The following is a 24,364-nucleotide window of genomic DNA, read 5'->3' as shown; positions in this document are numbered from 1 at the left end:
GGGTGGGGAGAGCCAGTGGTCAAAGATAAACCCAGTGCGCTGGGCCGTACTCTCCCTGCCTCTGCCGATAGCACAGGGACACGCCCGTACTGGGAGCAGGGGTGCCAGCGGGTCCCAGCTCTGGACAGGAAGGACCAGCCCCTGCAATGGAAGGTAGGGGCATTCTCCTGGGCAGTGATCTGGCCCCCTCCCTAAACCTGGCTGCAGGTGAGCAGAGAGAGTGGCTCCGCAGATACTCTTCAAAGCCCAGCGGCAGTCCCCCTCCAGCCGTCAGTTGGTTCTAGTTTTCTGGGCTCTACCCAAGCCATCGGGACAGCTGACAACAGTTTAGGCCTCTCAGAGTCCCAAGCTGAATTTAGAATTGGGTCCACTTTGGACTGACTGCCTGAACCAAGTTATGGTTCCATCACATCAGGTCCCCTGCATGCCTATGCGTGCATCTCAGCTGCCCTTAAACGTCGCCTGCTCATCAGAAATTGGGGTGGGCCCAGCTGAGCATCTCCCTGGGACAGGCTGGCTGCAGGCCACCAGCCGAGCACCTGGGTGCACCTCCTGTGGCAGTTCCCCTGGCTTCCTCAGCTGCAGGCATGGGCTTCGTCCAGGCCCCAGCTCCTGTGTCCCTGCAGGAGTGCAGGCCCTGGGCCCAGTCTGTGGGCATCTACAGAGCCGGGGCCCTGGGGCCACAGGACTCGGGAAGTATTCTCCAAGCCTTGCTGCCAGGAAGGTTAGGTGGCCGCAGAGATGGACAGCCTTCTCATTGACAGGCCCCGAGCTCTGCTGCTGGTGTTGAGGGGGACGTGCAGGCCTTGGGTGGCAGACCCTGCTTTGATCAAGGGCGCCTGTGCTTTGCCCTGGCAGCAGTCCGCACCCTCTCCCCATCCTCCGCCCAGACTGATAATTTTCTGTTACTTCGTCCTTCCTCAGCAGGGAGAGGGCCATGCCTGGTGCCGGGTGTCCTTGACCTGGACCCTGGGCTCTCGTAGGCTGGCCACACCGAAGGACACCGGGGCTCCTCACTGGCCCCTCCACCCCACTCCCTGCCTCACGGCCCCCCTTTGGGCTGTCTCTTGCTTGCCTTCTATGCCAGCAGTTTGCAGGCAGGAGAGAGATAATGCCCTCTGCATGGCCAGTGAGCCTCTGTGCCCGCGTGGAGTGAGGATGCACCCCAAGGCATTTCAGGGTCCCTCCATCTGGGGCCCTTGGGGAGGCCTGGCTGGGCTGCCTGATGTAGGCGCTGCTCTTTATTCCTCTTCACTTACAACAAAAGGTGACCATTGTAATGGAAAGACAGAAGGTCTCAAGAAAAATGTTTGAATCCTGGCTCAGAACGCTGGGTGAAGTTTGAGTCCAAAGCAGTCTCCCAGTTAGATGGCCTTCTTCCTGGCCTGGGTGTGTGGAGGGGGCAGTTTGCCAAGGCGATCGCACACCCGCGGCCAGCCTCATGCGGCATTGCTTAGTCTCTGGGATGTGACACGTACCTAGTCATTGTCACCTGCCAGATTTCTGATGCACTGTCACCCCAGACGCTCACAAGCTGGGGTCTCTCATCAGGTAAAGTAGATCCTGTCCCACATTTAAACGGACAGAGCTGCTCTCTCTTTGGGCATCGGGGGGCGCCTTTGGGCGTGTATGTACCAGGTTTGTCCCAGCCCTCCTCACCTCTCACTCTTTACCCAGCAGGCCAGCAGGACTATGATCTTCTGGTGATTGGCGGGGGATCCGGTGGCCTGGCCTGTGCCAAGGAAGGTAGGTGTCCTGTGTTTTGTGTCCCCACCAGCATAGCAGCTACTGCCCCCTGGAGAGGGCAGTCTGGTTCTCGAGGCTAGGTGGGGATGCACCCCGAGCAGCCAGGAGCAGAATGCACTGTCTCCGTAGATGGCCTGACAGCCTGCAACGCCCTGCCACCCCGCCATAGTCACTCCAGCAGTCTGGTCACTGGCTGGCTGCCTACGGGGCTCCAGTGTGCGGCTCCCGGGGCCTGCCCGCTGGACACGCCTCCCAGCACACACACCCTTGCTTACTGTCTCCCCCCTGCAGCTCTGGCGCCCGGCCTCCTCGCTGTTTTGCAAACACTTCCCGCAGGTTTTGCTGGCCCCCCGGCCCTGGTTGCCCCGGGAGCTGTGTGGCTCACTTGCTTTCCTTCGGTCTTTGCTGCCTGGATGGCCCTACTTAGAATCGCACCCCCTGTGCATAGTCGGTCGCGTCACCAGCTCCGCTGTCCTTGTTCTGAGTCTGGCTCTTATGCTGCCTGTGTCTCCCTTGCTTGGCCCAGCACTCAGCGCTGCTCAGGAAAAACGTGTTGAACGAACAGGCTGGACCCAGAGGCATCCAGACGCCAGGCTGTCATTTGCCGCCGATCTGGGTCATGGGCATGTGGCCAGGGTTTCATGGAGGGCTGCTCTGCCCATCTAAATGACAAAGAGGCAGATGTGGGCCAGGGTAGTGGAGGAGACGGGAGAGGAACGGGGCCCAGATTGAGAGGGAGTTGAGCAGGTCCCCTGGCCTGGAAACCATGGCTCTCTGACACGAGACACTGGGTTTTAGAATCACAGAGGGTGTGAAGGGAATTCTCTGCCCACTGCTCCTGCCCCAGGGAGCAGGGGAGCACGCTGGCGTGTGGTGGGGGGCAGGAGCCTGGGGAGCCTCCTGGCTCATTTGGGGGCCTACAGAGGGGCGTTAGGTGCTCACTCCTCTGGACACGGGCCACCCCAGGAAGCGGACTGCACGGACAGCTACTTGTCCCAGTGACACCCCTTATAGCAGAAGGAAGTGGCCTCCTGTCCATTCCAGCATCACACATCCAGAAACACGTCTCCCTTAACCTGTGACAGTTCCCAGTCTCTGTCTGGAGGCCAGCTGTCCCCCCTGTGGGTGGCGGTGCATTTCTGTACCTTTACCGAGGTATTTCAGGTGGACCACTTGTTCAGGTTTGACACACATGAGCCTGTGAAACCAGCACCCAGTCTGGCGGGACGGAGCCGCCAGGGTGCTGGCAAAGCTACCGCTGGGCGACTTCAACAGCAGGGACGTATTCCCCATTCTGGGGCAGCGTAATTTCTCCTGAGGCCCCTGTCCTGGGCTCATAGAGGGCTGTGCTCTCCCTGTGACCTCGCGTGGTTGTCCGCCTGTGTGTGTCCTAATCTCCACTTCCCATAGGGCACCAGTCACACTGGATCAGGGCCACCCTGATGACCTCCTCCTAACTTCATCACCTCTGTAAAGACCCTGCCTCCAGCTACGGTCACATTTGGAGGTTTTGGGTGTTAGAGCCTCAGCATGTGATTTTGAGGGGAGGCCCAATCAAGCTCACAGGCGCCCCTAAAGTGTCCGCAGACCTTAGACTCCCCTGCTGCCCCCTCCCTTCTGAGTACTCAGGCAGCCGATGACCCACTTTCTTCTACTAACAGAGCAGTTGGCATTTTCTACAATCGTTTGTAAATTGAATGTATTTGCATTGGAATATTGAAAGCTGTATGTGTTGTATTGAAATTGAAGCTATATGTATTCCTTCTGGCTTCTTGGATGTGACAGCATAGCTCATGTTGCTCTGCGTGCCCAGAGGTCCCCCTCTCATTACTGATCAGCGTCCCATCGCACGCATGCCCCGCACTGTGTCCTGTGGATGGGTGTGTGGGCTGTTCGCAGGTCTGGCTCTTTTGAACAGCGCTGCTGGGATCATTCGCCCACGTGTGTGAAGCGCTCTTGGTGAAGTGCTCGACAGTGGGGGAGCTAGAGCACGTTATAGCTGTTGTTTGGGCATTTTTTCATTTCTGGCAGCAATAATTTGTAGTTTTCAACGTACAGGTCTTTCACATCTATTAGATTTGCCCCAAGAGTTCTTATATTTTTATAGCAGCTTTATTAAGTCACACACCGTACAATTCAGTCATTTAAAGTGCTTAAATCCATGGTTTTTAGTATATTTACAGAGGGGTACAAACACGGCCACAGCCATCTGAGAACATTCTCATCACCTCCTAAAATACTCTGTCCCCGTTAGCAGTAACCCCCCACTCCCCACCCCTGGCATCCACGTGTCCACTTCCCATGTGTGGACTCGCCTCTTCTGGGCTCTTCCTGTGTCTGTGGGCACTTCATATAAATGGTCCTTTGTCATCGTGTCTTTCACTTAACATGATGCTTTCCGCCGTCTTCCATGGTGTAGCCTGTGCCAGGGCTTCATTCCTTTTTATGGCTGAAAATTATCCATTGTATGGACAGACCACATTTTGTTTATCCACCTGTCTATTGATGGACGTTTGGGTTCTTCCTGCTTTGGGGCTGTTAGGAATAATGCTGCTGTGAACAGCTGTGTACAGGTTTTTTTTTGTGGACATGTTTTCATTTCTCTCAGGTAGATATGTGAGAGTGGCACCGTGGGGTCACAGGTAACTCGGTGTTTAGCCTTTGGAGGAACTGCCAAACTGGTTTCCAAAGTGGCTGCACCAACCTATATTCCTACTAGCAGTGTGTGAGGGTTTGAGTGCCTCCACGTGCTCCCCGACACCTGTCACCTTTTCTGTTCTAGCCATCCGAAGGGGGCGCCAAGTGGTGCCTCATTGTGGTTGTTTGCGTTTCCCTAATGATTAATGACACAAGCAGCTTTTCCTGTGTTTACTGGCCATTTGGGTGTCTATGGAGAAACGTCTATTGAGAACCTTTGCTAATTTTTCAGTTGGGTTATCTTTGTATTATTGCATTGATTTGCATATATATTCTAGATACTAGACCCTTATCAGATACATCATTTACAACTACTGTCTCCCTTCCTGGCTTACTTCTTGCTGTCTTGATGGTGTCCTTCGCACCACAGATACTTTTAATGTTGATAAAGTCTGGGCCATCTGTTGTTTTTTTCTGTCGCTTATGCTTTTGGCGTTGTCTCTCAGAAACAGTTGCCTAAAAGGTCACAGAGATTGATGCCTGCCTATGTTTTCTCCTAAGAGTTTTACAGTTTCAGCTCTTATACATGGGTGTTTGGTCCATTTTGAGTTAATCCACAAATATGGTTGAGGTGGCTGGATTGTGGACATCTTTAACTCATCACAGTCTGCCCTAAAGGGACATTCTCTCACTTCAGGTGTCATGCAAAAACCTTATAAGACCACTTCTCCCCTCCAGGCCTTTATTCTGTGTTGTCATGCATTTTACTTTTACATGTGGTAAACCCCACAGCACATTGTTATTATTTTTATTTGAATGGTTACCTTCTGAAGAGATTCAAATAATAAGAAAAAAAATGTTACAGATGCGCGTAGTTTGTGTCCCGGCGCTCTTCGTTCGGCGGCCGAGCTCCATGGCTCCCCCGGCGCCCTCTGCCCCCTGCCCTCTGCCCTCAGGATGGCCGTGATCATTTCTTGCAGTGTGGCTCTCGGGTAATGACTTCTTTCAGGCTCGGTATGTCTGCAGACGTCTTTATTCTGTCTTTGTTTTTTTAAAGGCATTTTCTCTGGGTGTAGAATTCAAGGCAGACAGTTTTGTTCTCTTAGTAAACTCTGTCTTCTCACTCGCAGTGTTTCTGAGGACAAATCGCCTGCCATCTTTATCTTTGATCCTCTGTCCTGTGCCTGTTTTCTCCCGTCGCTTTTAGGATTTTCTCTTCTCACTGGTTTTGGCTGACTGATGGTGTGCCTCAGCGGAGCGTGAACCCCGAGTTCTCCGAGCTTCCTGGGTTTGGGGATTTATAGTTTTCATCAAGTTGCGAGCATTTGCAACCATCATTTCTTCACATGATTTCCCTGTCCTCCCCTCCCCCCTTCACTCTGGAGCCTTGAATCACCCACGGGTTCGGCTGCCCCGGGGGCGCCTCGCAGCGCTTGGTGTTCTTTTTATTCTGGATGACTTCTGTTCCTGCGTTCACAGTCACTAGTGAAAGACTGTGCGGTGTCTGATCCATGATTAATCACTCAGTATATGCTTCATCTCTTTATTGTAGTTTTTATCTCTACAAATTTGACTTGGGCCCTTTTTGTATATCTGCCGTGTTGCTCCTTAACTTTTTGAACAAGTAGAATAAAGTCATAAAACCGGTTTTACTTTCTTTTCTGCTAATTCTGACATCTGTGTCAGTACTTGGCCAGTGTCCATCCACTGATTGTTTTTCTCTTTGTGGCTTCTTTTTATTTTCCTGCTTCTTTGCATGCCTGGTAATTGATTGAATGCCAGACACTTAGTACCTTAGCTTGGTGAGATGTGGATATTTCGATAGTCCTTGAAACATTTTTTAGCGTGTTCTGGGAGGCAGGTAAGAGGTAGTTTGATCCTTCTGGGTCTTCTCCTTAAGATTTGTCAGGCAGGTCTGGCCCTAGTCTAGGTTTAATCATTCTCAACTACAGGGGCCTGACTGTCCTTAATATTTAGCCAATGCCCAGGAATTTTGTGTTTTCTCCACCCCGTCTCTGGGGAACAGGCATTCCCAGCCCTGTGTGGGTGGTGTCCTCTCATCTTTCTGGACGGTTCTCTTTGGCCTCGGCTGGTCTCCTCCCACGCACGCACTGGCCGGATGTCTGGGGCTGTCCGGCAGCTCTCTCCTCTCCGGTCCTCTGTCCCAGGGCCTCTGGCCACCTCGGTCTCCCCAGACTCTGCGCCCCTGTCCTCAGCCAGGCTGCCCCGGGCCCTGCCCGGACCCCTGTGCCGTGTCCTGGGGACCCTCCAGTCCTGGGGCGCGCCTCGCTTGTCTCCCATCTTTTAGGAACTGTCCTCTGTTTCCTGATGTTCAGGTTCATGAAACTATAATTTCACATAGTTTGTCTGGATTTGGGGTAGTTTTGGGTGGGAGGGTAATTTGTCCCTGTTGTTCCGTCACGGTCAGACGTGGGAGTCAGACACTGGCACGTCTGAAGTGTCCCTTGGCCAGAGCTCTCAGACGGAGCACCGGGATCCCACTATTAGTTGATGGAGCAGAATAGGTTTTTTATATGAAGGCCTCTAACTCTTTGTTCTGACCTTGGTTTCCGACCGCTACGAATGCAGTATGTTCTGTAGTGCATCAAACACTCACCGGTTCATGACGTTTGAGTCGGGCAAAGCCTAGAGGCGGTCAAGTCTGCTGCGGGGCCCCGGGCAAGCCCGATGATCAGCCCTGGCTAGTTGGTGGCACGCTCAGCCTCAGAGCCTGGGACCTGGGACCCCAGGGGCCCTGCTGAGAGCAGTCGGGAGGCCTGGAGGCTTCGGCAGGACTCATGGTTTGGGGTCCAAGTCTCACCTCCTCTCTGGGTACTGGCCCTGCCATTTGACCTCTGAGCTTCTGATTCCTCCCCCGAGAGTAAGGCAGTGGCCACCCGGCGCCTTCTGAGGAGGGTGACCTCGGGTGGAGGCCTCGCATGGGGTCTGGCGAGTAGGTCCTCCGGGAGGGCCTGGGAGGAGAGCCCGCGGGGGCCGCTGAGTCTGGGGCCTCCCCCAGGGAGCGGCTTCCCCCAGGATGCCTCCCCGGGCCCTTGTGCTGGGTGTCTGGGCCGCGAACCATGGGGTAGGAGGCGAGGGAGGCTGGGCTCGGGGCTGCCGCCCCGCTGATCCCGCTGCGGCTGTGGGAGATGGTGCTGAGCCTGCGGCCCTAGAGGGCGCCCGAGGGTCCCACCCGTGGGCAGTGCACTGGGTGGCAGCCCCCAGCCGGGACCCTCCCCACTCTCCGGTTCTCATGGGCCCTGGGGTCCCAGACCTGGCCCCGAAGCAGCCTCCGAGTTGTGCCCACCCGCCTGCTCCTCTTGTCGTAGCTGCTCAGCTGGGAAAGAAGGTGGCCGTCGTAGACTACGTGGAGCCTTCCCCCCGAGGTAGGCAGCCCCCGATGGAACCCCGTGTCCTGGGGAGGGGCTGCGGTGCACACACAGAAGGCAGAACCATTCAGCCCCGCTGTCCCATGTCTTGGGACGTATCCGGTTTCTCGTGTCCACTGCAAATTCGTGGGCAGGGTTCACTTGGGCTGCATTCTGAAGAGCAGAACAGGAGAGCCTCTGGACCCCCCTGAGTACACATGTAAATGTGCTCTCCCCCACGCGCCAGGGACCACGTGGGGCCTCGGCGGCACCTGTGTGAACGTCGGCTGCATCCCCAAGAAGCTGATGCACCAGGCAGCACTGCTGGGGACCATGATCCGAGACGCCCCCCACTATGGCTGGGAGTTGGCCCAGCCGACTCCACACAGCTGGTGAGGACGCCAGCCGCGCTGGGCGCCCTTCTGCTCACGGGGAGCTTTCTCACCCGTTGGCCGTCCCGGAGCCTGCTGTCAGACAGGTTCTCGCTGGGGGCCACTCTGCCCTCCCCCAAGACAATTGGCAGAGTCTGGGGGCATTTTGGTCATCACTGCACCTGCTGGGGGGGGGGGCCCTGGAACGCTGCTGCCTGTCCTGCAACTTGTAGGCCCCCCCACAAAGGGCAGCCCGGCCCCTGGGACCAGTAGCGTGGGGTGGCAGCCGCTCCTCGCACAGCCTGGACACAGGACTGCCACTGCCCCCTGATGGCCGAGGCCGCAGCCCCTGAGTCTGCGAGAGCCCCAGACCTGGGGCAGAGGCAGAGCCGTGCAGTGGGCGCTACGCTCCACCACCCTGAGAAGCACCTTGGTTCCTTGGTATCTCTGTTAACTCCCTGTCTGCATCTCACAGTGTGCTGAGGGCTCTACTGCTAACACTGCTCGTGTTTTTTCTACCATTGTGTTTGGTGTGTTAACAGGAGGAAGATGGCAGAGGCCGTTCAAAACCACGTGAAGTCCCTGAACTGGGGGCACCGGGTGCAGCTGCAGGACAGGTTCTCCTGACCTTCCCCGGGTTGTTTCAGGCCTTGACGGGCACTTACTCTTCAGAGGCTCAGACGAGGGGTCCATGCTCATGGGGTGGGGCATGCCGACGAGGAGCAGATAGGCAGGTGCCCCGGGAGCAGAAGGCTGCCCTGGGGCCTGGAGCAGGGCTCACGCTGGCACAGCAGCCAGCGCCCGGGGCTGCACCAGGGAGGATGCAGGCTCGGGCCAGGGTGCTGGGGCGTGGGGAGGGCCAGCCCCATGGCCAGCCCCTTCCTCTCAGTGGGCAGCCTTTCTCCTGCTGGGACTGGAAGAAGCCCAGTGAGCCCCACGAAGCAGTGCAAAGAGGAGGCTCAGGCCTGGCTCTGGGAAGCCCACACCTCACCACTCATCTCCCTGCTCCCGCTTTGTGGACCCCACACCTCACCACAAGCATCCATCTCCTGGGCCTGGATGCAGGGGCCTGGCGTTGTCCGCTGGAGCCAGTGTCCAACGTGATCTTTAACTGCCAGACCCTGTCAGCTCCTTGGGGTCCCCCAACCTAGATGCCGACCCTTCTCTCACTTCGACATCTGCCCTGAGATGTGGCGGCCAGGAGGAGAGCTGCTCCGAGCTGCACCTGACTAGGCTAAGCCTCATTCCTGGCCCTGTGGCTCTGCCCTGTGCCTGTGCAGCGTGTGGGGAGCACAGAGCCCCTTAGAGGCCTGGCGGCTCTCACCTTGGCCCCAAGGGGTCCTCCTGCAGCTGTGCAGTTGGTAGCTGGGTTGTGCCACTAAACCCTAGGAAGCTGAGCCAGGGAAACCGGCCCACCTGCCCAGCCTGGCTCCCCCAGTGGCCCCCGGGGAGCTGAGCCGCACGGTGTCGTTTCTCCTCCACCTGGTGCTGTATGTCCCCTGGTGCTCTTTGCTGGAGGCATAGGACTCTCTGCCCTCCCGCTGGCCCCAGGCAGCTTCTGGGCAGGCACCATACAGGCGGACCCCCGGCGGGCTCCAGAGACCCACAGAAGGGAGTGGTGCTATGCCATGTGCATGTTCCTCTGCAGCGACAGGGTGGTGTGGGTGATGAGACTTGCACGAGCTTCCTGCAGTTCAGGCGGCTCACGGAAGGACAGGGCTTGGCCATGGGGAGGAGGTGATGTCAGGGAGGCAGTGAAGTCGTGCAAAGCCACCAAGACCCCACCACTGCAGCATGGCCTTCGTACTTAGAGGGTGTGGGTCACTTCTGCATACCGTGCACCCAGCACCATTATGTCCTTGTTACACCTGTTCTCCCAATCTTTCCCCTGAAGGCAGGTGGTACCCATCTGGTGGGCAGCCCCCTTGCCAGCCGAAATGTGGCTGTTTGGGTAGCAGGTGTAACTGGGAGCCTCTGCTTCCTGGTGGAATGTGCCCAGCTGACCGGGACTGGCTCAGCCACCTGTCGTCACGCACCAGGACTGACGGGGGCTCTCGGGACTGTGCTGAGCTGGCTTCTGTCCCAGAGGTCACCGTGTCCCAGGGAGACCCTCGGGAGACAGCAAGCCGGCCCCCCCCCGGCGTGGTTCCCCAGTCACCACTTGCCCCACATAAGCCGTGGGCTGCGGGCCCCAGCTTGCCTTTGAGCATCTGCTCCCTATTTAATCCCATAGGTAACGCTTACTTTGTAGAGGGACTGTGTGAAAATCTTATTTCTACTCTGCAGAAAAGTCAAGTACTTTAACATCAAGGCCAGCTTTGTCAACAAGCACACAGTTCGTGGTGTCACAAAGGATGGGAAGGAGGTGAGTGACCCCTGCCCATGGTCCTGGCCCTTCTGAGGGCCTCGGGCCTCGGAGGCTTCGCTGCTCAGGGCTGCTCTCAGTAAAGAGCGCTGCTGGAATTGACAAGGCTGACTCCGCGAGGCTGTCACGTCCTTTATGAAGGACGCAATGACCGGGTGGGACTCGCGCGGCGCCAGACTGCCTGCTGCTCAGGGCCACAGGCACGTAATCCCCCCTCACAGTGTCTTGCGGGAATCGGGAGGAGAGGAGACACCTGCATAGTGTTCTGTGCGCCGCGAGTGCCTGGAGTCAGTGTCCCCTCCTCTTCTCGTGTCCCCTCCTGTCCAGCAGATCCCTGATGGGCTCCCAGCCCCCAGGGGATCTCTGACCTGCTGCCTGGAGGTCCGACTGCAGGCAGGGGTTGTGATCAGAAATGTGGGCCTCTGCCAGGAGTGCCTGTGGGCATCCCAGCCCTTCCTGTGGGTGACTATGATGTACCTGTTTGACCACAGCTTTCTCACTTTATTTTCAGACTCTGCTTTCGGCCGAGCACATCGTCATTGCTACTGGAGGGCGGCCGAGGTACCCCATGCACGTGAGTGTCCCCAAAACACAGACTTCCCCATGCCCCAGGCTCATTCCAGGCTGCCAGGCCCACTGGTATGGGTTCATGCTCACACCTCCCATGCCAGCAGCCCATCGCACTCTCTTTTCCTTAAACAAAGGTTCTTTCAGTATTCACAGGTCTCTCTTTCTATTTTCTAATTCTGTCGACCCCATCCTGCTGAAGAAGGTCCCCAGGACCCCACACTGAGGAACCCTAAGGCAGTGTCACCCCCTCAGCTGGCCGGGGACCCCACCGCACCTACTGTCTGACTCAGCGTCTCCTTTGCCGGGTCCTCCTTTTCTCCTTGGCTTCCAAGTGTGGTGGCATCGAGGGTCTCAGGGGTGACTCTGTGTTTGACCTTCTGAGGAGCCCCGGATCTTTCGTACAACACATAAAATGCACTCTTCTAAAGGGAGTTTGGGCTTCAGAGAGTCATCAGCCCCAGTGCAGCCATCAGCCCCCCACCGCAATCCCACCCTGCTCTCATCAGCATGGACCGAGCCTCGTGCCTGAAGCGTCTCTCCCAGCTCTGCTCTCAGCCCCTGGCCCCCAGTCGCCTGTCTTCTGTCCCTGTGGGTTGCCTGGTCTGGACATTTCATGTAAAAGGAGTCAGACAGTAGGTGACCTAGTCGCTGCTACCTGCATGTGGCATAATGTCTTCCAGTTCATCATGTTGTGGTCTGGGTCCAATCTCCATCCTTTTTTATGGGCAAGCAGCATTCCCTTGGCCGACAGACCCACTCGGTCTACCTGCCTGTCTGCTGTTGGACATCTGAGCTGTTCCCACTTCAGCTGCTGTAATAAGGCTGCTGGGAACGTGCGAGTAGCTTTGGCTTCTCTGAGCCCTGTGCCTGGGAGCCGAGCTGCTGGTCCCAGGGGCACCTCTGTGTTTGACCTTCTGCGGAGCCCCAGGCTGTTGGCACCCCTCTACCTTCCCACCAGTAGTGGACGAAGGTCAGCCATTCTGGTCTTTTCATGTCTTGTCATTTTCTGGACATCAGAATCTCTCTCCACTGTGGGATTTTTACTGCTGTTTGGTTGGTAGGTTATTTTTCTGAACTGCTTCTGTGAAGTCTGTATTCTTTGTCGTGTGAGGCCTCTGATGTCTGCTCAGTGGCCTGGTGGCCGGGTGATGCAAGGGCAGTCTTCCTTCAACACCTGGAGCTGGGACATCTCCCCTTCCTGGCCAAGGGGCTCTGCAGGCATCTGGGAGGCACCTTCAGCGCTCAGCTGGGCAAGGGAATCTACCCCGGGCCTCCCTTCCCGCTCAAGGGCAGCTGGAGGCGAGTACCCGGGCATCGCAGGCCTCAGCCCGGTGCCTGCGCCTGGCCTTCCAGGTCCCCAGGAACATGCTGGGGCTTCTCAGAGCCCTGATGGGCATCTCATTCCTCAGCTTTTCCTCCTAAGCTTCTGGCTACTGTGTTGTCTGCTTCAGCTGTTGTCCATCCCTCCGGGCAGCCATGATGCACAGTCACTGGGCAAGTTGTCCCCAGGGAGAGGCTTTGGGCACCAGGCAAGTTCGAGCAAAGTGGAAGGCAGCCAGGCACCGAGCGGGGTCTCCAGGGCCTACAGCCAGCCCGGCAGCAGCCACCCTCTGGGAAGGAGCTGCGGCCCGGGCCCGGCCCTTCCGTCCGGTATAGCCGTTCTGTCAAGGCAACCACTGAGCTGGGGGATGAGCTAGACTGAGCCAAACTCTACAAAACTCATCATCATTTTTACCAAGTGTCAGCCATTTCTTGACTAAATATTCCATGTTCCCACAAGTCCTTAGTTAATTCCCAGAATTCTGAATAAGTTGAATCTGACTGTTTTTGCCAGTTTTTCGGCGGGGTGAATTTGGGAGATGCTCCCTCCACCATTTTCTCTGACGTCCCCTCCTGACCAGTCTTCCCCACGGGGGCCCCTCAACACTCACTCCCACCAGGACTGTGGAGCCGAGGAAGGACCCGGAGTCCGGGCAGGAGAGGGGGAACAAGAAGCAGGAAGGGGAAGCAGAGAGCTCTGATTCCTGCCGACCCGCAGGGCCCTGCGTCCTGAAGGGCTGTCGCCATGCGCATGAGGCCCCGGGCCCCAGGAGCCTGGGGGTCCTGCCTGCCTCCTGCTCTGCCCAGGAGCGAGGGTGCACAGAGGGCAGGGCGGTGGTGCTGTTTCTTCTCGGAAGCCTGAACTCCGAACCTCCGCTGTTCTGTGCTGTCTCTGGAGTTGGGGAGCAGAGGGAACGCAGAGGAAAACACGTACCTCCAGCCCTCAGGGGGCCACCGGCCTCCCCCCCGGACCTCCAGGGCAGCCTCTAGAGGGGACCAGAAGCTTGTGCCGGGGGTGGACTGCGGGCAGGTCGTGCAGCTCTGTAGGATAGCAGGGTGCGGTCGTTCACGATGGCTACAGCGGACAGGAGCAGAGTGGGTGACCACTGATGACCCCTCACCCAGCGTCCAGGCCCTCACGGGTTGATTTTGTGTAAAACCCCTGCAAGCCATGGTGGTCATTCCAGGCAGACCAACGCCGTGCCCCATGCCAGGGCAGCCTGCAGTGGGGACTGGCCCAGCCCACCATGCTGCACTTTGGCTGAGTGGCCGCGAGGCCTCCACTCACAGCGGGGGCGGGGTAAGCAGGGGCTGTCTGGTCCTGGGGGAGACCACCCGCAAGCACTGTGCTCTCCCACCTCCCACCCCACCTGCCATGCCTCCCTGGGCACCTGCCAGGACTTGCTCGTGTTTTAGTCCCTTTGATTTTCTGACCTTTTAGTTTTCCTGGAGCAAACCTGAGAACGCCTGACTTTATTTTTCTTGCCAATTGGAGCCGTAAACTGTTTGCAGTCTGTTTCCTCTCCACCAGCACCTCTCTCCCCTGGGCCCCTGGGAGGGCGCCTGTCCCTGTGCCCCCCACCTGCTTGGCAGCTCCTCCTCGGTCCTGCTGGGGGCGGGGTGATTCGCACGCATGTGTCTCTTGAGGATGCCCAGTGGTGCCCAGCCTTCAGCCGGGTGCCCCTGGAGCTGCCAGCCCCTCCACGCCGGGTCTCACTCTGCTGTCCACGTTCCCCTCCCTCATCCTGTGTCTGGATCTAGGGGAGGGCCCTGGGGAGCAGGGGGGGAAGAGCCACTGGCTCTGCCCAGGCTCCTGGGCATCTCACCAGCCACAGAGTTTTCAGGGCCATGCTGGGCAGGTGGCGCGCCCAGTTAGAGGCAGCCAGCTCGCCTGTCCTGAGAGGCCACAGCCTGAAGAAGTCTGGGACAGGGAGCACACCCACCGGTGGGCTGGGGGCTCCGGCAGAGCCGTGTCCACGCACAAAAAGGGGCGTCCCCTTTGAAGAAGTCTCTGGACGGGTCAAATGATCCTCTTCTCATATCGATCCCCTTTTTCCTGGTAGGTTGAAGGTGCTTTGGAATATGGAATCACAAGTGACGACATCTTCTGGCTGAAGGAATCCCCTGGAAAAACGTAAGACCTGCCTTGTGCCCCCACAGCGTCCTCCTTGTGTTCATGGCTGCGAATGGTGGCCTCCTAGCGCCGTCTGTTGGCGCCCCCTCCCTTGTGCATCCTTTCCGGTCAGCATGACGGAAGGTGAGCACACCCAGTGCCTGTGCCCGTGGCTGACACGCTGCACCCATGACTGTCCCGGAAGCGATGGCACAGGTGTCTAAGGGAATCAGCTGTTGCCCAGGGCAGTGGTTTTCAAACTGTTCCTGGAGCCCCAGGGCTCCACAGGCCCCGGGGAGGGGAAGGGGGAAAGCCCTCAGCCCCTCCCCCAGGCACTCAAAGGCCCCTTGTCATCTGGTTTGCACCGTGGGCTTCCCTGAAATTCACCAAAGGCTGCAGAGGCCTCCGAAACCATAGCCCAGGGGTGGGGGCGAGAGCCCCAGCGTGAGTGGTTTCACACTTGCCGAGCAAGCGAGAAAGCTGAGTGCGCTCCTGCACCCACAGAATGGGCAGTTAGAGGGGTGCAGGCCAGACAGCTGCTGGCTGCAGGGGCCTCATCTTGCAGGGCCCAGGAGGGCCAGCAGAGGGCGACAAAAGCTTGCTCGTTGGCGGCGCCTGCCTGGCTTGGGACCTGCCTGTGAGAAAACTGCCCCGTGGTGGACAGGCGTGTGTGTGCAAGCATGTGTGCGTGGGAGCATGTTTGCGAGCTTGTGTGTCCGTGCATATGTGCACATGTCATGTGCTCTGCTTGGTCATCATTGTTTATGACTTCATGAGGCACCTTTGTTCAGGGCTTGGGGCTTCCCTTGATTGGATGGGATGTAGTTTATCTTCCTACCATTCGGAAGCATCTCAGTATTTTCCCTTTTTCGTCCTTATGAAATGCTGCAATGAAAGCCTCTGGCGTGTATCTTACGTATCGTCATGATGCTTCTTACATGTCACAGACACTTGTCAGGCTGTTTCGTACAAGCAGAAGCCCAGGAGCAGGGGTAGGTGTCTTGCACCCCTACATACATTTTGCTGGTAGTCGCACCTGCCTGGTGAGCTGCACCCCATTGCAGGCACTTCCGCCTGCTCGCCCCTCTCCCCAGCTTGGGCATCAGCCTCCTCACAGGGCATCAAACGGAAAGGCGCCTCTGCTGGGTGCACAGGTGGGCACTGCAGGTTGCTTTTGCTGAGGCATGGCGGTCCCTTCCAGCTGCCGCGACTGAGCTCATGCACGTTTTGGAGACATTCTGTCCACCGCCTTCCACTGGATCCCATGTCTTCTTACCTGGCAGTGTTTTTTCACGCGAGTCTTAGATTTCTTTGTTGCCATGTTTATCACTCTTTCCCTTTGTGCTGAAATTTTGGGGTCACTGTTCTTTTATCTTTGTCCGATAGGTTAAACAGACTGGGTCCTACTTAAACCTGCCATCTTTCCATGTATTTATTGGCCATCTAAAATCGAGTGTGTCTGTGAGTGTGTGAGTGTGTGTGAGCACACACGCGCGCCTGTGACTCATCAGCTTGGTCCTTTTTCATCTGTTTTTTCTTATCATTTTCTTATCTTCCAGCTGGCTTGCGTATTAGGCTGTGATCCCATGTCGTTGATGTTGGAGATTTTCTCAGCTTGTCATGTCATTTAACTTGTGCAATGTACAAACGGTTTTTTTCTTTTTTTTAATGTAACTTAGATCTCACTTTACACTTAATGGCTTTTAGATTTATTGCATGTTCAGGAAGGCCTGCCCCGCCCCCAGGACTGTTTCTGGAAAGAACCTCAGTGTTTTCCTTTAGGGCTCCGGCAGCGTGGGTTGTCCTTTGCATCCATAGTGTTTGCAAGTCATCTGTGGGGGGTGTGCAGCAGACCCGCTGCCAGGGTGCCCACATTGTAGCGGCCCAGCCCCTCGTGCCTGGCTGAAGGCGCTGTCCCCCTGCTGGCGGCCCCATCCTGCTCTTGACCGACTCACCTGTGCTGTGCTCACCTCTTCTCCGCCATCCTCCCACGTGGATTTCCCCGGGCCAAACAGAGGCACCCTTTGCCTGCGTCTCCTCAGAGGTCTGCTGGGCCGTGCGTCGCGGCGGTGCAGGGCTTCTGTCCTGACGCAGGTGCCCGTGTGCCCTGGTTGTCCAGGCCTATCGCCCAAGACTGGCATTTTCTCAGTCCTCCTGTTGGATTAGTTCCTGGGTGTTTATTGTTTTCTTTTTTTTCTATTGTCCTGTTTGGTCTTAAAAGCAGCACCTCCAGAAGGGTCGGCTCCTGCTGTTTCCTCCTCCACCCACTGCTCCTCAGAGACTGGGGGTGCGGAGAGGCGGGACCAGGCCGTCACCCAGGGCGGTGCTGGCTGGCAGCAGTGGGTGCCGGAGGCGCTCCGCGAGGTGGCCCAAGGTGCGGGCTCCTCTGTGTCCGTGTGCTGGGGCAGCCGCCTGCTTGGCCGGGAGGACACAGCCCCAGATATTTTGGTCAGGAAAGAAACTGTAGTGTTTATTTTCTTCAGAAAAAAACATTTAGAAGATTTTTTTTTTAAAAAAGCTCTTTCGTTTAGAAGGAATCTAGGTATGTTATTGTTTGAGAAAAAACGTGTTTGCAATGTATCAGTCACCCGTTTCATTCTGAGCATGATTTATGTGAGGAAATGGTTTTTTTAAAAAATTAAGCTGCATATATATCCCTGTACGATGCTTCTGTGAAAATGCGGCTTTTGTCCGGTGCTGTTAATGCAAGTTGTAACAGTGTGATATGGGAGTCAGTGTTTACATGTTACATTCCTCTGCCGCAGTCAAAATAAGCCCGGAGGGTCTACAGTAGCATTTCTGTATTTTATCAGCTTGGGCTGGGGCTGAGGGGGAGGCCTCTGCTCACACTTGGAGGGGCTGTTTCTGCCAGATTTATTTGCCTTATAAATATTCCCCATGTTTATTTTAACTCGCCTTTAAAATGGAGCTGAAATTAATATGGACCTGAGGGCTGCACTCCTGGCGCTGGAGTGCCTTCCTCAGCCGGGCAGAGGCGTCTGGCCTTGGCCCATCCGGTGGCCAGGGGTGCCCCGGGTGCCTGGTGCCCGCCTGCAGCCGTGCCGTCTGCCCTGGCCAGCTTTCCTAGGCTGCCGCAGGCTTCAGGTGGGCACACCATGGACCCTGGGGGCGTCCCGCACCATGCCTGGGCAGTGACGGCCTGGGCAGTAGCCAGTGTGCCTGAGCAGGACAGCGACTGGTGGTTTCTCGTCTGGCTAGTGGAGTCCACAGTGGGGCCTGGGGCCTTCCAACTGCCCGTGGCCATTCCAGGCCACCTTTGCTCCCAGAAGTCACAGGGCCACAGAGGCACCCAGCCTCCCAGACTCGTGAGGAGCCTGTCTCCCTTGCTGGCATCCACCTCTGGGAGCTCAGGGCTGGGCAGGTGGCACACAGGGGTGACGAGGCCTTCGTGCAGCCTGTGGGAGAATCACACAGCACCCTGCACCCGGCGACAGAGCACGTGCAGAGAGTCCAGCGAACGCAGCCTGAGTGCCCGAGTGCGTGAGCAGAGCCCCCTGAGGCCGGGGAGGGGAGGGGCTGACACCGTGGCTGCACAGACCTGGGGCCACACCCTCAATGTGGGCTGGGGCCCGGCCGGCACGTCCAAGGCCTGAGGTGGGGCCCTGTAGCCGGGCATCCCCTGGCCTTGGCCATGTCAACGCCAGCCACATGTCCAGCTTCTTTGCCCTTTCCATTAGTCTTGTTTCTTCACTTTTCTGTGGAAATTCAGGACAGGTTGAGGAAATGAGTTGGATTCTGGGGGAAGGACAGGATCCCCTGGGCAGGTAGCTGGAGCCGCTGTGGAAGGAATGGACAGGGGGATAATGGCCACTTCAGGAAATTGTCCAACACCAGTGGAAAACATGGGGCGCGCAGTCCCGCACAGGAAGGCCTAGAAACAGCATGCAGCCTGGCCAGGCGCAGCCCAGCGGCCGCTGGAAGGTGTATGTGGGAGGGGAGAGTAGCAGGCACACTCCACACAGCTCCCTTTGGGAGACGGGCGCCGGGGCATCAGGACCTAAGTGTGCCCACAGCCCGGTGGTCTTGGCTCGCTCACCACCAGGACCGCCTCTGCTGTGAGGCCTTCTGGCTCCGGACACCCTGGCTTGGAACCAGGCCAGGATCGATCGTCAGGTTCCCACCTCCCGCGGCGGTTCAGGTGCTTCGACCGTGGGGAGTCGAGGGCCCCTGCTCCAGACCCCGTCGGCTCCTTGGCCTGGCCAGCCTGTGCTGCCACCAAGGGTCAGCTCTCTGCGGAGCTGGGCTCTGAGCTGCCAGCTTCCTTGTGACTCAATGTCATCTCCTTTCTCTGACAGCAAAGAGGACTTGAATGAGACCAGAGCCACCCAGAGGCAGCTGTTGCCCCATGTTGGCCCTGTAGGCCACTGAATTGCCATTTCCAGATAGTTCCCAGGACTGCATTGTTCTCAGATGCCCACTTGGATAGCCTAGGCCCACTTGAAGGTCCTAAGAGTGAGGGGCTCCCTCGCACAGCTGCCCGGCCCACTGGCCAGCCCAGACTGCCCACTCTGCCTTCCACCCCCCATATTCAGATCCAGGGCTCTGAAGCAGGAGTTTTTGTGATGCGGGCTGAGTTGGCATTGCCCATCAGAGCCAGCCCTGGAGAGAGCTTTTGTTTGACCCTTAGTACTAAGTCTGGAAGCTGAGCAGGCACCGTGATCCCTTTTCTCTCTCCCTAAGCCCAGGAGGGAAGCACACGCATTTTATTTGCAAAGAACCACAGTGGTTCAGTTAGGAAAATTCATTGCTGCTAATTTTCTCATTTTCTGCTTAACCTCCATGTTCATTTGGGGTGACACCTTGTGTCCCACAAAAGGGAGACCAGCCATCTGCCTGGGCCCTGGCTGCCAGCCCATAATGCCCTGCTGACTCACTCCCCAGGCTTCTGTATTTCACTGAGATGTGCAGAGCCCGGGAGCTGAGGGGGACCCCTCCTCTGGGTGGCATTAGGTGACCTGGCCAGATCCTCAGGTGCATCCATTATAGGATCAGAATGTAGAGGCTCCGGCAGGGCGGAGGGGGGCCCAGGCCCAGGCCCTGAAGGGTGGGATGGGGCTGGCAGGTCCCAGGCAAGCCCAGAGCCAGCCCCCACTGGGGGGGAGATCTTGGCACCCCTGCCCCCATGCTGCCTCCCTGGGGTGCCCAAGCTCAGCGGCCGATTTGACATTTATTGCGCTGGTGGGACTGCCAAGGGGCCAGGTTCCTGCTGCGAGGCCCTCACTTGGTGTAGGAGTGCCCCTTGGGGGATGAGCGAGGCCTTCAAACTTGAGGGGCAGGTAGACAGCTCTTCAAGCCTGGGCTTCGTGGGTCTGAATTAAGGCCTTTGTTTCTGCTTCCTCCCCGCATTCAGATTTTGAACAAGAAAGCCTGCCCTGTGATCAGGCTAATCCCACAGTAGCTTATAACTTCGCATAAGATGTTTGCACACCGAAGGGCAGAGAGGGAGCCGCCCAGAACACACGTGAAGTGGACCAGGGAGCAGGTGCTGGCTTCCCACATGGGCTAATGTCCTTGTCTCTGTTCCCGGCCCTCGGCAGCTCCCTCGGACCCTCCCAGGGCCAGCAGGCTACTCCCCCGGCTGCAGCTGGCACTGCACCTTGGCAGCCGGCCTCAGCCTCCATGTTCCCTGGCCCCCACCCAGGCCGAGGTCCCTTCCGTGGCCAGCAGAAGCTGGTCTGCACTCTCAGACCCGTCAAAAACACAAACGCATCCCCGCCCTCTGCTGTCCTCCACGCCTCGCCATCTGGAGGCTGCAGGTCTGTCTTGGGTTTTGTCCCAGCATTTTCTTGCTTTAGCCCCTTTGAAGTGAGTTGTCTGGTTGAGTTCTCAGGCCCTGGATTCTTCAAAAAATAATAATTACTTGACAGATTGTGGGCAGGGGTAGAGAGAAGACCAATGAAGCAAGAAGAACAATGACCCTAAGACAAATGCCATGCCTGCTTGTTTATGAGATTTCAGCTGCACACGTTCAGTCAAGGACACTTGGTTAGGAGTGTCCTGGCTGGCGCCTCTCCTCCCCAGTGTGTCCTCTCCTGGTGGCCTGAAGGGTGGGGGCACCCGTGGCTTTGAGGTAGAAGTGGGAGGCCCAGGGTGCCTGGAGGGACCTGCAAGGGAGGAGCTGGGGATTCAGCCCCCCCCTGCCCTGCCCCATGCCCAGCATTGTGCAGGAGGTCGGGGAGGTACCCAGGGGTTGCAGAAATAAGGAACTCAGAAGGCTGCAGTGCTGCATCTTAGCCACGTGGTGCGAGGGCCTCCGGCTGCCCTGTGGGCCAAGGACTGCAGCCAGCCCTCCCCTGCTTGGGGTGCAACCTATGCAGGCAGGAGGGCTTCAAGGTGAGCAGGGGCAGCAGCCCCTGTGGCTGGTGGCTGGCCCCCCCGGGATGCCAGCACAGTACACCGGCCAGGAGGTGGTCGGTCCTCATCACGGCCACCACCGGATGCAGGTGGCAGGGAGCCCTGTGTGTCCTGCGCTGATGCTCTTAATGCCACTCCATTCTTGCATTTAGGGCAGGATAGTCAAAGCGATGGCATTCTGTTTGTACTTTAAGTAACTCATGATTTCATGTGTTAAAAGCTTCTACCTTTCATCATACATATAAAGTACAAAAAAAGTAAAGTTTTATAATTTAGTCAATGTACCTGTACATAGATAAGATACGTATCATACCTGGACTTGTATGTGGCTACACATACACACCCATGTGTGTATTTCCTCGGTGTTGTCAGCCTTGTTTGGGGCCCTGGAATGCATCTCCATGCTCCTGGGCAGCTGGGGCGCCTGGTGTCCCCTTTAACTTCTTCACATGCTGAGCGCTGTCCATTCATCCCGGATGCCACGCCAGCATGGTCTGTCCCCAGCCCCAGAGAGGAAGCCACACTCCAGTGGCTTCCCACAGGGCACCTGTGAAGTATCCCACAGGCTACACTGCCTTCTGAAACGGAATTCTATCATTAGTACCTGCTGGGATCAGGCCAGTCCAGCCTTACGTCACCTCCTCTTGTTCGAAGGCTGAAGGGGTGACCTGATAGGCCCGCCCACATGTCGCCACCCAGGCTGGGATTTTTCCCTGTGTGTTGGGTCCTGTGCACGTACATGAGTGTACATGCATGAGAGTCGTGCACGTGTGAGTGTGTGCCTCTGCATATGTGTGCACGCAGGGTGTGGAGCTGGAGAAAGGGAGAGGATCCATACTGCAAGAGCAAGCATTCTAAGGGCCTCTGCTGGGCCCCCCAGTCCTGGGCCCCTGCGCCCCCCCCAGGCGCCCTCACCCTTGCTCCAGGGAGCTGGCCGCCCTGGCCCCGGGCTGTGTGTGCAGGGCTGGCCAGGCAGGTGTGGGTCCAAGAATGCCCTGCCCTTCGTTTCCACCCCGGCTGCAGGAGACCCGGAGGAGCCCCTCGCAGAGCTCTCCCCGGGACAGAGGCGGGCCCTCCGCCTCTCCTAGCTGGGCTTTTCTCAGCGTGTCCGAGGAGTCCACGTCGGCCCCTCTCCCGGCCTCTTGTGGGACCTGCACTGGTTAGTCACAGGCCACGCATGTCCTTCACCGCCAGGCAATTTCCTGATTCAGTGACACTGTTTGTCATGCTGTACTTCACAGCTGGGGCCTTTGGAAAGTGGGTTCTGAACCTTGGGACAGCCTGTTTGAACAGTCGCCCTCGGCTGGCTCATGAGTAGTGGTGGGTCAGCTGGCCAAATAGCACGACGGCTGACGGGCCCTGTGCCCCCGGCAGAGCCCCACCTGGGACACGTTCACGCTTCCTGCTGGCCACGTGTGGGCCTCCCTTCTGACCCTCTGTCCCTTCCTCCCACAGGTTGGTGGTCGGGGCCAGCTGTATCCTTTGCTAGTGCACAGGTACCACAGGGCTGTTCTCCCAGTGCTGAGAGCAGGCTCAGTCCTCGAGCCCCTGCCCCACAGTGCTCCCTCTGCCCACGAGTGCACTGTGCCTCCTGGCCAGGAGCTTGGAGGGGCAGGGCAGATGGCTGCACTTGGGGAACACTTTGAGGCTGACCTTTGAGGCTGGGGCTTCCTGGAGTTTCTCCCTGAGCCACGCACTGTGACCACCGAGCCACCAGGCAGCCGGACGCAGCCGTGAGGCTGGCATGCCCCCTCGAGAGCGGCCCCACTCCAGGCCTGTCCTTCAGAGGGAACAGTGGCCGGGGAGGGTCCAGGGAGGAGCCAGAGGAGGAGCCGGAGTCCCAAGAGGGGACATGCGAGGGCAGACAAGAGCGCCGGGGCTGCGGGCCGAGAGCACGGGTCCGAGGCGGCTGCCTCATGTCTTTCACAGGGGATTTCCCCTTCTGTCACTGCTCAGACTCCTTGGGGAGCAGGCCAGGCCCTGAAGTCCGGGATTAAACTCCGGAGAGCCCAGACAAGTGCCCCACAATGCTGCAGCTGAGGGAGCCCCCCACCTCACCTTGGATATGCATCTGGGATAGGCATGGGAGGGTCTCTGTGGTTGCTCTTGGGGGCCTCCTCTGGATGGGCAAGGGGTGTGCTGCTGGCACATGCACTGGGGGCTTCACCCTTTGGTTCCTGGCACCGTGGCCCATCAGCGTTCCTTAGCCCACCGCTGGCAGACGTGGCCCTGGAGTGTGCCGGCTTCCTCACGGGGCTCGGACTGGACACCACCATCATGATGCGCAGCATCCCCCTCCGGGGCTTTGACCAGGTATCCCTGCATTTGCCCCAGGGGGTGCATGTTCTCTCCACCTAGACAGGCGCAGGTGCAGGCCAGGAGGGAGGGCTCCATCCTTGCAAACTGGGCAGGAATTGAATGAGGAGGTTTTTTGTGAAATACAAACACCTGCCTGAGTGCAGAAGCAAGGATTGGCCCATAGAGTGTGTGGTGGATTCCCACCAGACCAAGGGGGAGCCGGTGATCATACTGGGCCAGCCTCATGGACCCAAGGCTTGGTCACCTCTTCTGTTCATCCCATTAATCAGTGGCGGGCATGTCGGCAGAAGTGCTCCTGTCTTTGTTGCTGAGCCCCTCTGGGGTCTGAGGTGGGTGCCACCTCACTAAGGGGGCACCAGGGAGCAGGTGGTAGACTGGCAGGGCCTCATGTGACCACTGAGGAGACAGCAGCCCCTGGCCACAGTGCCAGCGACCTGCTACAGACTGAAAAGACGGGGTGAGCCGGGACAAGCACTGGGCTCCCCCAGAGGGCTGTCCACTCCAAGAGCACAGCCTCGGAGTCTCCTCGAGTCCCACAGCCACTGTGCAGGGGCAGCGCCGGCTCGCAGCAGCTCCTGACCAGGCAGCCAGCCCCAGAGGGCCGCCTCGGGGTCTGCGTCATGTGGGTCGTCCTGATCCACCTGCCAGATGCAGACCCACACAGACAGCGGACGTGCCCACACAGACAGTGGGACATGCACATGCACACGGATGGCAGATGTGTCTACAGGACTAGCACATGGAGTATTTTTATGACCAAAAGCTCTTTGGCAACAGTCCTGTTAACATCTGGGGTTGTCACAGTTGAGGTGGAGACCCTCTGTGCCCCCATGAAGGAGATGGACCACCGTCCAGCTGCATGGCCCCGCAGTCCACCCTCAGCTCCCAGGCCGCATGAGCAGCTCTGTCCTTTGCTGGCGGGACATGTTATTTCGCTCTCTGGCCATTGCACGCTGTCACTTGACTCAGCACCTGAGTACTGACCACCTGCCATGGGGACACAGCGTCCAGGGAAGGCCTCTGAGCCTCGAGCTGTGGGGAGGGTATGTGGGCAGCAGCAGGGGCTCCGAGGAGACCACAAAGTGACATACCGAAGAGGCCCTTGAGGCAGAGGGGCCTGTGGGGAGGAAGGCCACCGGGGACCAGTGGGTAGGGGCACAGTTCTCAGCAAGGGGCCGTG

General features: G+C 57.9%; 1 protein-coding gene across 22 annotated transcripts in view; it reads left to right on the top strand.

The window, feature by feature from the left end:
• TXNRD2 (thioredoxin reductase 2) overlaps nt 1-24,364 on the top strand; it is a 45,082-nt gene that overhangs the window by 1,544 nt on the left and 19,174 nt on the right. For 16 of the 22 annotated variants that reach the window (XM_073223736.1, XM_073223734.1, XM_073223745.1 and 13 more), the window contains 10 exons: nt 1,681-1,746; nt 7,713-7,769; nt 7,999-8,143; nt 8,665-8,739; nt 10,409-10,487; nt 10,999-11,061; nt 14,441-14,511; nt 15,438-15,482; nt 22,321-22,340; nt 23,087-23,178. In XM_073223736.1, coding sequence (XP_073079837.1) covers nt 1,681-1,746; nt 7,713-7,769; nt 7,999-8,143; nt 8,665-8,739; nt 10,409-10,487; nt 10,999-11,061; nt 14,441-14,511; nt 15,438-15,482; nt 22,321-22,340; nt 23,087-23,178 — 713 coding nt within the window. Of the gene's footprint in view, nt 1-15; nt 154-1,677; nt 1,747-7,712; nt 7,770-7,998; nt 8,144-8,664; nt 8,740-10,408; nt 10,488-10,998; nt 11,062-14,440; nt 14,512-15,437; nt 15,483-22,320; nt 22,341-23,086; nt 23,179-24,364 lie in introns of those variants that run through there. The other 6 variants (XM_036993597.2, XM_073223737.1, XM_073223740.1 and 3 more) reach the window with 5 other exon arrangements.

The sequence above is a fragment of the Manis javanica genome, chromosome 15 (assembly GCF_040802235.1).
Source record: "Manis javanica isolate MJ-LG chromosome 15, MJ_LKY, whole genome shotgun sequence".
Lineage (NCBI taxonomy): Eukaryota > Metazoa > Chordata > Mammalia > Pholidota > Manidae > Manis > Manis javanica.
This window is presented reverse-complemented; position numbering and strand designations above follow the sequence as displayed.